The following is a 15832-nucleotide window of genomic DNA, read 5'->3' as shown; positions in this document are numbered from 1 at the left end:
ACTGCGTTTCCCCACGGACCGTTATTACTGACTCACAGTTTGCTAAACTCTATTCATGTTACAGGGCTCTCAAGTCTCACTCATTCACTGTGAGACACACGCATTTTAGTCTGTTCACACGCTCACACGTATTTCTCATGCTGATAAATAATTGATAGCTTATTGAAATGGTGAACTGCTATTTTACTTGGTTTTAGTCTATTTTGCGAGTGAAACTTGTTTTCCGGCTGCATTGAGTCTATAAAACTAGATTCGGACTAACGTTAGTGGATGCCGAATCATGTTATTTACACATGCCATCTGGCTGTTCTGCGTGTCTGAGTGAATGAACTGCACTTTACGAGGACATGAACACATGAACTTCATCTCCAGAGTTGCTCTGAGAGTTTATTTCAGAACATTTTACTGAGTGAAGCTAACGCACTAAAAAATAAGCATCTTCCGACGACCTGCCAAAATAAAAGTCCGGGTAGCTCGGTATTTTTATGTGGACAAATATATTACTATTTAATAGTAAAAAAAGAAACTAAAACTAATTTAAATAAACTAAATGCATCATGCATAAACTGAAGTTAGTTGTTTACCTTTGAAATTATTCTTTCTATTTTTATTAACGTTTCTTATTTATACATTTGTATTAGGCCTATATTACATTTTGAATGTAATATGGCAATGGAATGTACTAAATGGGTTTAGTTTTCACAGATATGAATGTATGCAATTTCAGCAATAAATATGTACATTTTTCTAAAAAGGAAACAAATTAGTTGTTCATTTTAAGAGACCTGTCTTATTTTCTCTTGTATATTTAGTATTGCTCTTTAATAAAGGAAACGTACTTATTATCCGAATACCCGATTAATCAATGGAAAATCAGTAGAATACTCGATTACTAAAATAATCGATAGCTGCAGCCCTAATCGCATCAAGAATAAAAGTTTGTGTTTACATAATACTGTATATGTCTGTGTTCTGTGCATATTAATTTTGTATTTATAAAAACATATACTGTACATACATCCTCATGTATACTAATTTAGGTACATATACATATTTACATGTATTTATTTATATTTATCAACAATTGAAATCATATATATATAAGTGTTTATTAATTTTTATGTTTTATATATATTATATAAACACAAACTTTTATCCTGGGTGTGATTAATCGTAATTAACCATTTGACAGCCCTAGTTTGAACATAATACAACAAACAGAACATTTATAACTAAATCAAAATGTCGAATATCTTTAAGATTTAATTATATATGTAATATTAAATAATAAATAAAACGGAAACCGGAAGTGCTTTTGGACAAGTGTTTACATCTTGCAAAGTGGTCTATACTATGACTATATTCAATTTAAAACTAAAATTCATACCTTCAGTTACAAAATTAACAAACAAAAATGCTTTGAAAATTTCCTTCAAGGGAAATAAAAAATATATTAAGAAATAATCTCATAGAATATCTCTATCAAAAACACTGTAAAACATTTCAGACCTTGAGTCAACCTCAATTTTCTATTGACCTGTTGCATCTAAACTTTTCAGTTGGCTCTAGGACTGTCACGATTATTAAATAATCGTCTCATCACGATTGTTTGACCTCTTCGCGATGGTTCAGATCATCGCAATTATTGCACATCTCTATAGAAGACAATAGGGGGAGCTGTAGTGCATCTGCATATTGCATATTGCATATTTTATTGTATATATTGTAACTAAAGCGTGGTAATACTTGTCAAATGTACCACCACAACACAATCACTTAAAAAAAAACTAAAGCATATACCATAAAAATAACCTGCAGTACAATTTAATATTATTTCAGTGTGAAAACCAGTCTACCAAAATCTCATTAACATAGAAGTAAACTTTTATTGTAGTCTTGCAAGTGAGAAAAAACAGACTAGAATTTTCTATATAGCATTTTTAATGGTGGCTTCAATTGACTCCTGATCAATTTACTTAATTTACAAGTATTTGGCGGTTGTATTATTGACAGGTAAAAGCCTAAACCTTAAGTATGATGACCCAATTTTTTCCTATGTATTTCCAAGAAAAAGAACATAGTCTTCATATTCAGAACAATATGGTCGTTTCAAAGCTGAATAAAAATGTATGAGAATTTAAAGTCAAAGCTCTAAAACAGACAATTAATCGTCATAATCGCAATGATTTATTAGACAATTAATCGTCAGCCAAATTTCATAATCGTGACAGCCCTAGTTGGCTCAGTTGAGGTTCTCAAACTGCATCACTTGTGGCAATAGAACTTTAACTGAGCCAGTTTCTACAGTGAAATTGATTTTGTTTAATAATGTATAAACATAACACAGTCTTACGATATACTCTGAAGTTGTAATCGATGACACATGCCTCAGTAACCAAAGTCAGTATGAGTTCAGCCTGATATTTCAAATGTCATGTTCAGCTGAAAACCTCAGGTGAAGAGCTATACTATCAGATCTGTCTAAACTTGCAGTGTAAAACGCCTAAAACGAATGTATTACCTTATTAATAATGTTATATACATACTGTATACACACCAATAATAATAATGAAATTCACTATAGTGTACAGTACTACTCTAATCCTGTCTGAATATCCTGTTCACTTGTCTAGTGTGCTGGCAAATAGGCGACCACTAGCCATTGATTTCCCTTTTTTGACCCCCTTTGCTATTTGATACTGATCTGAGTATGATAACGTGGGCCTACAGGCTCCATACACGCCCGCTTAGGGTGACATCACATTAACATCTACTTATGGGTGACTTAATTTGTGCTTGAAAGAAAAGATTTGTGTTTGACAGGCAGAATTTGCTACACGTTGAATCTAGCTTTGGCCTTGGGGGAAATTAATTCGCTTTTATAACAAGCATTTTGAAGTTTAATAGATTAAAGAACAAAGCCGAGGAATGCGATTTCAACTCAGACAGGGAAATTGTGAGGGTATTTTCAGTTTTGTTCACTGGTGTTCTCGGCACAGCCAATCCTGATTGGTGGGCCGGCCGTCTGATCCTGCTGATGTAGTGGGTGTGCGTGTTCGAGTCCGTGCTGCTCATTGTCCAATTTCTGGAGGGCGTTAGCGTGCAGACAAAATATTGGCTTTGCTGGAGCTCTGGGTGATGAGGGTCTTTGACTGCTTCTGTGTTTTGCACGTGTCTGGTATACGCAGAGCCTCAGCATCACAACCCAGACTTCCTTCCCGAGTGTCGCATTTTAATGGCCACAGGTGCATGTTTCACATGGTAGCATCTGTCCTGAGCCGCAGGTAGAGCTCTGCAGCCTGCGGTACTGTACGGCCGCACTCCAATCTCACCTCCGCGTGCCCATGCTCTTGCGTGTGTGCGCTGCATTTAATTACTCCAGATTACCCAGGGAAAAATTCAAAACGGCCCAAGCAAAAAGCATCCGGAGCTCCTTGTTAGGTGATAAACTAAACAAGGAGCTCAGGAATGCACTTTGCGAATCATAATTTTAATGGCACCACCGCCATCTCAGACTGTGAAAATAAAAAACGGCTTTAGATTGCGCTGTTAATTACCTCTCTGGTAAATCATAAGGCAAGTATGGAATACCAATGTTTTTTTTATTAAAGAAAGGTTTCTCTGGAAAGCCCTCTAGTGTGTGGGGAAAGTCAATCTTGTGAAAGTCAATCTGGTGGAGTTCCAAAAAACACAAACTGATCAAATGTACACCTTGAATGCACTCTACTGTAAATTGTCTGGCGCATGCATAAATGCAACGTGAATGTAGGTTAGGAGAGATTTTGGGGAAGGTCTCTGTTAGAGAAAACACCCCTCGAGGGGGGAGCGAGATCCAGATAGCTCCCTCGGGCATACTATTTTATGACTATTTGGTCCTGTTTTTATGCCTCTCATCTTATTAGATTTTAAAGAGCTCAAGCGCACGTCCTCGCAAAAGAGAGCACAACCATTTAGAGAAATCCGTATGCTTTTGCCCAAGGGACTACGTCACATTCCGATCAGCATATTACCTGGCAGGCTCCGCAAACCCATTTTAGCGGGTGCGGGAGACCGGGAAGTGAGTCATTCGGGGTGGTAAAACACCTATGGGATTTGCCAAAGAGTTATTTCGATGTGCTCATAGGAATGTTAGAACGTTAATCTGGTTTGAGTCCAACTGAATGTTTCCTGCAAAAGAGAAAGATTTCTTTTATTGAGAAAAGTAGGGATGAGATGTGATCCCTGTCTCCCTTCAACAATATAGCAAAGATGCAATGACACAGTCGAGTCATTCTGTTGAGTTTGGTGGCTGAATCACCTCGCATCCGAATTCTATTTGAAGTTTGTTTATCCTCCTGGATATGTACGTCTGAGCGGGATTTTAAGAACGATTACCTCTAAATTTGTGATTTAGCCCTGAGCTTGATTTCCACCCAAAACTGAAAAGATTTGAGCATTCGGTGGCACCGCTTAGTGTTGGACCCCTCTGATCTGAGCGTGGAAGCAAACAGGAAAAGTGATTCAAACCAAGTTTAGGCTTCAAAATGTTGGACACGTTTTCGTTTCTTTCTTTCTTTTTGTAGTTGTGAAGCGGTTCTCAGTTGTCAAAATAGTTTTGCTTCAAAAACTACAGATTATGCGGTGAACCTACACTGTACTAACATTGATCATAGCACCAAAAGTCAACAGAAATGTCAAATTGATAATATTAATAAGATACTACTTCACTGCACAAAACACATTGTGCCTAAGTCGTGTTTGTGTTGGATAGTTGGTGATCTCATCAGTTTAGCTATGCATGATTCTATGGTTAGATGCATTGTTTTATTTGCATTTAGTTTTGTTTCTTCCCGCAGTCTGTGATCAAAACAGATCTGTGATACATTTTTAGGTCATGACCAACCAGCAGAGGGTCAGTTTTAGTTTTGCACATAAGTCTTTCTTTCACATTATATTTAGTAGATAGATTTTTATATGCAGCATTTTCAATACTGTATGTGACTGAAAACATTTTTGTGGTAAAATGTAATCGTTGGCACACAGATGTACACATGCTCACACACTTTTGACAGAAAAAAGTGTTTCCTATAAAAATATAACACAACAAGTTTAAAGACCATTAGTCACATTTTGTGATATACAGTATACTGTGGTAGCAATGCATTGGGAGCGACTGGATAAAAAAAGAAAAAAGCATGGTTATTAAATTGATGAGCAATAATAGATAATGCACATAGGTAGACATGCAGAGAGTAGCATTTACGCAAGCGCTGATCTCTCTTCTCATCTGTGATTGGATGCCAGCGTGTTTTTATCTGACTGGCAATGGAAACAGAGCTTTGGGTGTAATGAGTCTGAGATATTTACGGTCTGCCCTGGGCTGGATAAAGCTTACTCTTCTCACGCTAATCTGGTTAAAGAACCAGAGCACGTGGTCGACCCGGCTGGCTGGATCAGGTCATGTGATGGGAATCTGATCACACCATGACCTCTAGGCGTGAGGGTCGGATGTTCTCAACGACTGGAATTTTAATGGCAAATAAAAGGCGTAAACTATTTTATTTTAATTCACAGTTGAGATGTTTAGAGGTTTATTGTATTGATTATAGCCATAAGAGATGTTGTACAAGGTTGTGTTGAAGCTACAGAAATGGAATATCACAGATATAACAGGAACCTCAAATAATAGTTTATTTTTTATTTTGTCCTATTTTATCTGGACTTATTATTGTCTTATTGTTTATGTCCTATTTGTAATGTCTTATTTTATTTTTGTCTTATTTTTTTATCCTATTTTAGTTTATTTTGTATACATTTTATTCATTTACTTTTGTTTTATTTTGTATTTAATATTGTCTTATTTTTGTGTCTTTTTTGTCTTATTTTACTTTTATTTTATTTTGTCTAATTTTATTCAATTATATTTTGTTTTATTTTATTTTGTCTTATTGAATATTGTCTTATTTCTGTCCCATTTTAATGTCTCATTGTGGTTTATTTTTGTCTTATTTAACTGTTTTATCCTTTTTTATTTTATTTTGTCTTATTTTATCATGTCTGTTTTACTTCTTAATTTGTCTTATTTTTTATGTCTTATTTTACTTTTTATATGTTATTTTTGAGTACAAAATCTGGTCAGCCTTTTTTGCCATCATAATATGAACATAATAGGCGAAAACATAATATAAATGAAGTATCCTGTTTTTTTTTTTTTTGCATAATATCACAGACCTTCAGTTCACCTATACTAGTGATAAAAAACTATTTTACTCTTTTATCTCACAAAAAACAGTCACAGAGACAGAGACAGAGAGCCATGTGATGCCACAGGTTAATGCACTTCAGCTTTTATGTGTGTGGTGCTTAAAAGTAGTTCACAGTCTGCAGAAATGCATCACTTTAATCACTCCACTGTTTTCCATCTCTGCTTTACAACTTCTATGAAGAGCAAAGCAGTTTCATAGGAGTGAGTTTGTGAGCATTACAGACACCCATAAAGACATTGCCATTAGAGGCTCAAAAAGCTCCCAGCGCCAAGGTGCTTACAGTACCACACCTGAAGGTCTGATGTTTAACAGCTCTGTTGTTTTCGGCTCATGGTTGACAGCATCCATTGCATTGTAAACATTGATAGTGCTTGAAGGCACTATCAAGACTTGCAAAACAGCCACATGGGCTTAATAATTAGATTTCCACGCATTGTGTCACAACGGATACAGCACACTTCACTGGAGAAGTCTGAATGTTAATTAAATTAACAGTTTTGTGAAATGTAAGCTAAAACAGTAAAAGTAAGTGCTGGTGGGGGAGTATTGCAGCGCAGTTTCATTCTGTGACATTTAAACCCCTGACTGGAGCTTAATGATATTGAAACAAAGCTAGAAAAAGATATTTTGCGTGACCTTTAGGACACTCATGTGGTTTAACAATATTGAAGGCAAATTCTGTAACATTTTGCAAGAGCCCTTTCACACAGTGAAATATAATTAAAGGTTCCACTGACAGCTAGACAATGACAGAAAAAAGGCACATTGACACAAATGGCCGGCTTCTGTCACTGATTGACAGACTGGAGAATATAGGCGCGATTTTCACAGCGACTGTTAAAGACTGGAAATAGTCCGCTAACAAATCTCTGTCACTTCTGTAGACATGATGTAAACAGTTGCCTCTGTGGGCAAGACTAGAGAGGGAGAAAGAGCAAGGCGGCAGTATAGTCTGGATTGGGTTGTTTTGACTGCATAAAGATCAAAACATTTTTTAGTGTGACAGAAAATAGCAGATTAATGTTGTGTGAAAATTGTATTTTGTAACTTTTGTAACTATTGACTTTGTGTGCATTGTTTGTTTGCTGTTTGGTTGATTCGTTTATTTATGGTTTGTTTGTTCTCTCACATTCACCTAAAAATAAAACTTCTGTCTTATTGACCCTCATGTCATTGTCAAATGTCAAAACCTATATCTGTGGATCACAGAATAATCCATTTAAAAAATGTCTCTGTGTGTCCTCTGTTTTTTGATTACCAACTTTCTTCAAAATATCTCTTGTGTTCAGCAGAAAGTCATACAGGTTTGGAATGACATGATGGTATATTAATTTATATTTTGGGGTAATTTATTCCTTAAAATGCAAGTGACAGGTCATAAGTGTGCTGACATATTAAAGGGATAGTTCACCTAAAATGAAAATTCTGTCATCATTTACTCACCCTCAGATTGTTCCAGACCTGTACAAATGTCTTTGTTCTGTACACAAAGGAAGATATTTAGTAGAATGTCAGTAACCAAACAGATCTCATCCCCCATCGACTCCCATTTGATTTATTTTCCCTACTATGACAGTAAATGGGGAATGAGATCTGTTTGGTTACTGACATTCTTCCAAAAATCTTCCTTTGTGTTTACCAGAACAAAGAAATGTATAAAGGTTTGGAACAACCTGAGGGTGAGGTAATGATGACAGAATTTTCATTTTGGGTGAACTGTCCCTTTAAAGCTGCAATCTGTAACATATTTGGTTGAAAAAATGAGTGTATTCAGGTTCTTTAGATTATAAAAAGGTAGGAAAGAAACGGTTCTTTAAAGGTCTTTCGACTAGATGGTTCTTTAGGGGAAATGTTTTTTTTATATGGCATCACTGTAAAGAGTCTTTCATAGCACCTTTGTTGAATGTAGACTAGACTAATCTGTCAAACTAGCTACAAAATAACAGTTTGGATATTTCTCATAGAAATCAGAAATTGAAAATATGGTGTTATTTGATTGAAAATCTCATATTGCCAAGCTCTATGACCAGGATCATAAACATCTCCAGCCCAAGTTGAACTCTTTTAGAACTAAACTAAACTGGTAAAATAACTGAAGAAAAAACGCAGATAACTTGAATAAAAAAATAGAGGTCATTATCTTTTGTCAGACGCTGTCTCACTCTGTGTGCCATGTGTTGCATGAAGAGCGTTATACAGTATTGGGTGATAAAATTCACCCCCTCTAGTCAATTTAGCTTGCTGTTGAAGACCATTTCTGCTCAACACATTAAAACCACACAAACACAAAATAATCCAACGCATGAAAGTTTTCCCAAAGTAAGAGACTGTCTATATATATGAAAAGCACAAATGAAACCACATTATTGTTGTTGCTGTCAGCCGTGAAATCCAGTAAGCAGATCTTTGGGACTGCTGCACGGGTTTAAGCGATCAATGTAGTAGGCCTGTACTGTATTTCCTATCTCAACCAAACAGGCCCTGTGTGCTTTTGCTGTGCTGTACTGTCACGTTACACAGTTTTAATTTCCTACATTTTCTATTCACAACAAGTCAAAGCTGTTAAGTGGAATGAAATATATCCTGAGCAGAGTGCTACTTGCACAATAAAAGCACAATGATACTTGCTCTCTTAATTAAAGGGATAATTCAAAAAAACGAAAATCCAAATCATTTACTCACCCTCATGTCATTTCAAACCTGTATGACTTTTTTTCTTCTGCAGAACTCAAAAGAAGATGTTTTAAAGAACGTTGACTTAAAAGAACGTTGAAAGAACATTGGCCCCCATTGACTTGCATTGTATGGACACAAGGTCACTACAACATTCATTCATTGAATAGACTGTAGGCGGTCCATGGGTGTCTAAGGCTGAGCAAGTCTGTCTTTTCTCCATTATACTGTCACATTTCTTTGGCTGATGATCTGCTGTGGTCAGTATGAGTTGGATGTTAAGCATTAAGTGCACTCTATGGTGGGGGTGGCATAAATTGTAACTAAACAGACTTCAGACGTCTCCGCTGTCATCCAGAGTGTGGGTGTGTCGGTTTTTACGTGCAGATAAATGTGCAGGAGAGACTGTACAAGGTTGTTTACTGATCAGAGCAGCTATGACCGTACTGTTTAGGTGCATCAGGAGACGGTGGTGTTGAGCCGCCTGCTGAGAGCCTGGCACACAGTGATCTATTATGAACATTGTGAATGATACACATCCCTCATTTGAAAGTCAATGCCGACACACTTGACATAGATGTGGCCCGGACGATTTATGGCCACCTGATAAAGTTATGATGACTATCCCTATAGGTGAGCGCACAGCGTTCCATCTTCTTGTCCCCCCCTGCTCTCTCTCTCTCTCTCATTCGCACACAGACGGTCTGATATATGACAGCCAGGCACAGCGCGATTAAAGTGAAAGAACAGATGGATACAGGTTTGCATCCAGAGGACTAGTTTATTTTGCAAGCGAGTCATGCGCCTGACTTCAGACCATTCACATGAAATAAAGACTGTGCTTGTACAGCTCACTGAAATGAATCACTTTTCTATTGATTCATTTAAAAAAATGAACGCTGTTATTCTCAACATTCGTTTCTATGACAAATTTGTAAACAATCTTAAATCTCTGTTACTTTTAACCTTTAAAATTCAACCCTTGAATAATAATAACAACATTTTAGGTTACCTGACACAACATTTGGGAACCCAACACAAGTGCGTTCAGATGGAAACCTTTGCTTAAGTCTCCTGAGAAGTAGTCTCAGAAATCTAACAAATGTCTAACTTAAGTTTTAACAGACATCCCGAAGATAACAAAAACTGAGCTCAGATTTGCCACATCAGCAATTAAAAGTCAATAATATTGAAAATGTCAAAATGAACTGGGTGTGTCGCAATATACCGGTATTGACAAAAACTGTGATATTAAACCGGATTATCGATATTGTGTTAATTCAACACATTGTAATATCATAAAGTATTTAGCACGCATTCTAAACTTTGCCTTAAAGGAAAAGTTGGTCATGAATTTCTCACCCTTAACTTGTTCCAAGCCTGTGTAAACTTCTTGTTTGGTTGAACACACAGAAAGATATTTGGATGAATGTTAGCAACTGAGATTTCTGGGGCACCATTAACTACCATAGTAGAAAGAATTATTCTATTTTTTTTGTTCTGTTAATCACAAAAGAAAATATTTTAAAGATTTTAGGAAAACAAGTTCTGGGGCAACCATTTTAATGGTAGTCAATGGTACCCCAGATATCTCAGTTGTTAACATTCTTCCAAATATCTTTCTTTGTGTTCAACAGAACAAAGAAATTTACACAGGTTTGGAACAACTTGAGGTTGAGTTATTCATGACAGAATTTTCATTTCAGGTCAACTAACACTTTAAGTGTCAAAAAAGTTAATTATGAACATCACTGTTTCACGTATACATTTCATTAAATAACGCGATAATATCCTCATAAATTATTTTGGCCAGGATAACGTATAGTAAAAATGTGTTATTGTGACAGCCCTAATACGAACTCAAACATTTCTCATTAAATTTACCCAAATGCATTTTTTTCGCCTTTTCAAACTACATTCATTTTACACATCCATACTCTTAGTTTTTTTAACAATTGTAGGAGAAACATCTGACAGTAAATAGATTTTTGTCTTTGAATGAAAACGTTAAGTGTACCCATAATTCTGTACTTAGACTACCCTTTCTCTTCATAATGTTAGTTGGATGTCTAACTTAAATGTAATATCTAATGCATTCATAGTCATGAGTGTAATATATCAATCCCTCTTCCTATCTTTACTTCCTCATGGTGCTCATTATTCCCTAATTGATCCAAAGTAGATTTAATCTTGCTACTGAGTGTGGGTCTTTTATTGAAAGCATTAGTTTAACCCAAAGCAGATTGGCAGTCTCCTTTGTCTATTCTAATTAGTCGAGCTGTGATGTATTGTTTGTTTGAAGAGGTTTACACCACATGTTGTTTATTTGTTTATGTTGTTTTTATTTCATTACAGGAGGGCACTCATGAAAGGCTTCAGACGATGCTGGGCAGCGCTCCTGCTCTGGGGGGCAGTTTTGATTGCCGAGGCACGTCCCTCCAAGGAAGGATTTACCCCAATGTCCTATCGACCTCTCCTTAGATTCCGTCACAAGGTATCGATCTTTCCTATTTCATTAGCCGTCCCGTAACAAGAGGAGACGTGTGTCTGGTCGGCTATGATGCTAATTACCCCAGATATCTGAATTGCGTCGAGCAGATGATTTATTAATCTTACCTCTGCTCATAAAATATATCAGATATGCATAATATTTAAAAGTATGTGAAACGTACAGTATGAGATGTTTCGCTGTGGACAATTAGAACCGCAGGCGATAATTTTAACAGTGCGGGCATCAAGATAAAACAGCCCAGCGTGATTGTGTAATTGAATGTTTATTGACCGGCCGTTGCAGCGGGTGAGCTGTGTAGACACACGCAGTCAGATACGAGCGGTTGAGGTGTTTTTCCCCCACAAAAACATAATGCAGCTCAAACAGGCTTCAGCGCTTTTCTCTCTGTGAGCGAAGGTCTGGCAGCACTCAGAGGATCTACATTATGTAACAGATCAATTCAACTCTGGCTGAGGAAGGGCAGCGTCTGCTGGAGCACGGCTTGCTCTCTCTCCTTGATACACGTTACCTTTATTTGAATACAGAAAAACAGCTGAGCGGAGGACGGAGAATTCATCAGGGGCTCTTTAAGAAAGTTAATCTAATGTGTTTGTTTAAAAATGTAAGATTGTTATGTGGATTTTTTTTGTCCGTTTTATTTAAAAAGTGTTTTTGGAATGCTTGAAGTGGAGAAAAAGCAGCCAATAAGAGCCCAGCAATGATGGGACCTCCTTCATTGCTGTTTAAAAAGCATCACAGGCTGAGACATCGCGAATGATAAAGTGGCAAAAGTACTTTTTTGAAAGAATTTATACAAATTCTAGGAAAGTGTGACTACTTTAAATACAATCTCAACAATGTTTGCAATATTTTTATACTTTCAACTTTAGTGACAAAATAATTACCACAATACATTTGTGTTGGAAATACGGATAATAAAGAAAGAGTGACCCTAAACGTTTGACCTGTAGCATACAGTAAGAATACAGACATTCAGTAAACAATATTTAAAATGCTGAAAAATGTGCTCATGCATGTACAGAGAGAGCGCGGCCTTGACATGAGTTGACAATCTTTGTATAGACCATTTCGGATGACTTAAAGGTCTTGTGTATAAAATTTAACGGCATCTAGCGGTTGCGAATTGCAACCAACGGCTCACTCCATCCCTCACTTCTCAAGCACTACGGTGGCTAAGATGTCATCACGTTTTTGCTTCTTTGCCAAAATAAATATCGTATTTAGGAAACGTGTTCTGTTAAGCAGTTTGTCCGTTTAGGGCTACTGTAGAAACAACATGGCGAATTCCATGTAAGGGGACCCTCAGTGTACGCAGATAGAAATTGCTCATTCTTAGGTAATAAAAACATAACGCTTCATTATGTAAGGTCTTTATACACCTTATGTATTTTACAGTATATTGCATTTCTGTCAATAGATCCTCAAAAAAATTACATACTGGACCATTGGTCCACATATATACACATACACATACACGTATAAATATGTATGGAAAAGTTGAGAAAAACAATGTAAAAAGATCATTGTTGTAGAGAACCTGTGTTTCAGTCAGTGACGAAGGCTACGGGGTTGAGGTTGCTTTTCTGGCACGCGAACAGGAGATAAGCGGTGACCCCATTAGCTTTCCCTCAACTGGACTTGCCTCAATCATCATGAGTAATTCAGCTTATAGTATGAAGCTTTGTCCTGCTCTGCAAAAGCCAATCTCCTGTCAACGATTCAAAGCAAAAGATTTAGTTCACCATAGTTCCACCCATCCTGTACAGCCTCTCGGATTGAGGCACAAATCTGGCTCCGCCCCTGCATTTCACCAATCCGAACCTAGATGTTTGAGTGGCAGATGGAGCACATGTAAGCGAAGGCTAACGGACAGGGCGGTGTAGGTACTTATTATAGCCATGATTTCATTTCTGCCATTCAGTTGCGTAATTGACACAATTGATTCCAGGAATCTAATCATTTCAAAGTGCTTCAGAAGTCTTGATGGAGCTGTTGCTTTGAAATGCTCTGTCAGCCATTGCTGGAATTTGACGTTTTGGTGACATGAAATGAATAACAGCTCAAAGCAATTATATTATTTCTTGAGCCTTTGAATCAAGATGGAAATAACGGCCGAATAGGGTTTAAGTCAGAACAGCAAGGTCAGAATAAAAGATGAGAAAAAGAGAAAAATCTAGCTAAAAAGAGGGGTTGTATTCCGTAGCAGAACACCAGTATACTTGCACCCAAAACAAGATTCAATTTTTGAAAAATATTTTTTATGACGCGAAAAAAAACATTTTTGACCTAATGGCTCTATAAGCCTTTCTCTTTCACAAAAGGTTCTTTGTGGTGGAAAAGGTTCTTAAAGTGATAGTTCCCCAAAAATAAAAATTCTGTCATCATTTACTCACCCTCTTGTCATTTCAAAGTCAAATTTTTGACTTTCTTTCTTCCGCAGAACACAACAGAAGATATTTTGAAGAATGTTGTACTGGCCCCCATTCACTTGCATTGGTTTTGTGTCCATACAATAGAAGAGAATGGGGGCCAGTGCTGTTCGGTTACCAACTTTCTTCAAATATCTTCTTTTGTGTTCTGCGGAAGAAAGAAAGTCACAAAGGTTTGAAATGACATTTTGGGGTAAACTATCTCTTTAAATGATAAAAAGAAGTGGTTATTATAAGAACCTTTTTAAGAGTGTTTAAAACAAGGAGGATGATAGTGTGGTGTTTGCTCTCAGGTTAGCAATGTGCTCTGTTGAATCCAGTGGATTTGCATAAGGGGAGGAGCTTGTTCTTGTTTTGGACAGATTGGACAAATGGCTCCAAAGTCCCTTAAAAACTGAGAGAACTTTAAATGTTCTGCCTCGGAGTAATCACAAAATGGAAATCCTCACCAATTATCCAATGTAAGTGAATAATCCCTCTACATATCCAAATCATTTTGCTAATCTTTTTCTGTACCAAAACCAATTACTGATTATTTACTGACCGGTTGAGTTTGAGCTTCCTCATACATACAAGAGTGAGAAACTAAAAGCAGTTTTGATTTTTGGTATAATTTGCTGTAGCACCGTATTTGTCCCCTTTAATAGAATTTTCCGTTTTACTTCGGTCTCAGCTTGTTTGAAAGAGTTTTTTGGACTTTTCAAATGACAATATGGAATCTGAATTATTAATAGGATATATATATGAAATATGGGCTATACTAATTCAAATAATAATCAATTACATTATTAATTACGTTCATTCTAAAAATTCAGAAAAACAGTAAATCTCAGGTCAGCTACACTATACAGGTCATTCTTTATCAATATTTTATATTGTAGCATCTATCAAGCATTTGGAAGAACATTTTACACTATCAGAAAAACAAATATTGTTTTCTAATGAAAGAAATGGTTGAGTAATGTTTAGAATTAAAGGAACAGTTCACCTAAAAATAAAAATGTTGTCATCATTTACTCACCCTCGACTACTATGGTAGTCAATGGTGGCCAAGAACTGTTGGGCTACAAGCATTCTTCCAAATATCTTTCTCTGTGTTCAGAAAAATTTGTACAGATTTTAAACAACTTGAGGGTGAGTAAATAAAGACAGAATTTTCTTTTTTGGGTGAACTGTTATAAATATTTTTGTCTACAAAAAACATCCAAGCATACACCCTCAGATCAAAAGATTTTAACATCTTGAGAAACGTTTCAATCAAGTGACCCTAAACTTTAACCAGCAGTGTAGTCCTGGTAGAGCGAAACATTTTTACACAACCTAAAATACTCTACATATATGCCTACAGCATCTTTGACGTCTTGTAGCACTGAAGGGAAACAGAAAGGTTTATTTTGGGTGTGTAAAACACATCTCAAATCCAGTGTGTGGATGTCTGCGGTCTGTTGACATGCTGTCTGTGAAGAGTTTCTACTGTTTTGTAAGTATTGTTTCTCTCTCTGTTCTTGTTCCAGCAGGACGGGATCTCAGAGAATTTACGGATTAAGGGTACGTACAATCCTCCACTTCACTCTCTGCCCACTTACACTGACTAAAAGCAAATATGCACAATAGTGGAACAAAAACTACTAGGGTTTTACAGGTGTACCATGTTCTTTGGTATGAAATACCTTGAGTGAATATAGAAACCAAGTCAGTATTTAATAGCCATTGGAAACTCATTCTGTAATGTGATATTTTTACATCTAATCAAACCATTACTATTAACTATTATTTTATATATTATATATACAGTATATATATATATTAAAATTGGTTTTTGGACATAACATTTTGTTCTTAAGTTGTTGCTAAACCTCTCAAAGTCAATATGTGGCAGAAGAGAAATGTGCTGATCTTTTAGATTTCTTCAGATATACTGTAGTAAATGGATTAAATACATGCAAATTGTGCCAAGTATATTAGTAGATTAC

General features: G+C 36.3%; 1 protein-coding gene across 3 annotated transcripts in view; it reads left to right on the top strand.

Moving 5' to 3' along the window:
- fstl5 (follistatin-like 5) overlaps positions 1 to 15832 on the top strand; it is a 119061-nt gene that overhangs the window by 5796 nt on the left and 97433 nt on the right. For 2 of the 3 annotated variants that reach the window (XM_057349905.1, XM_057349903.1), the window contains exons 2-3: positions 11274 to 11412; positions 15374 to 15407. In XM_057349905.1, the coding sequence (XP_057205888.1) occupies positions 11284 to 11412; positions 15374 to 15407 (163 nt within the window). In that variant the 5' untranslated portion in view covers positions 11274 to 11283. The remainder of the gene's footprint in view (positions 1 to 11273; positions 11413 to 15373; positions 15408 to 15832) is intronic. The other variant, XM_057349904.1, reaches the window with a different exon arrangement.

Source organism: Triplophysa rosa, linkage group LG13 (genome assembly GCF_024868665.1).
Source record: "Triplophysa rosa linkage group LG13, Trosa_1v2, whole genome shotgun sequence".
Lineage (NCBI taxonomy): Eukaryota > Metazoa > Chordata > Actinopteri > Cypriniformes > Nemacheilidae > Triplophysa > Triplophysa rosa.
Note: the sequence above shows the minus strand (reverse complement) of the source record. Positions and strands in the feature narration are given on the sequence as shown.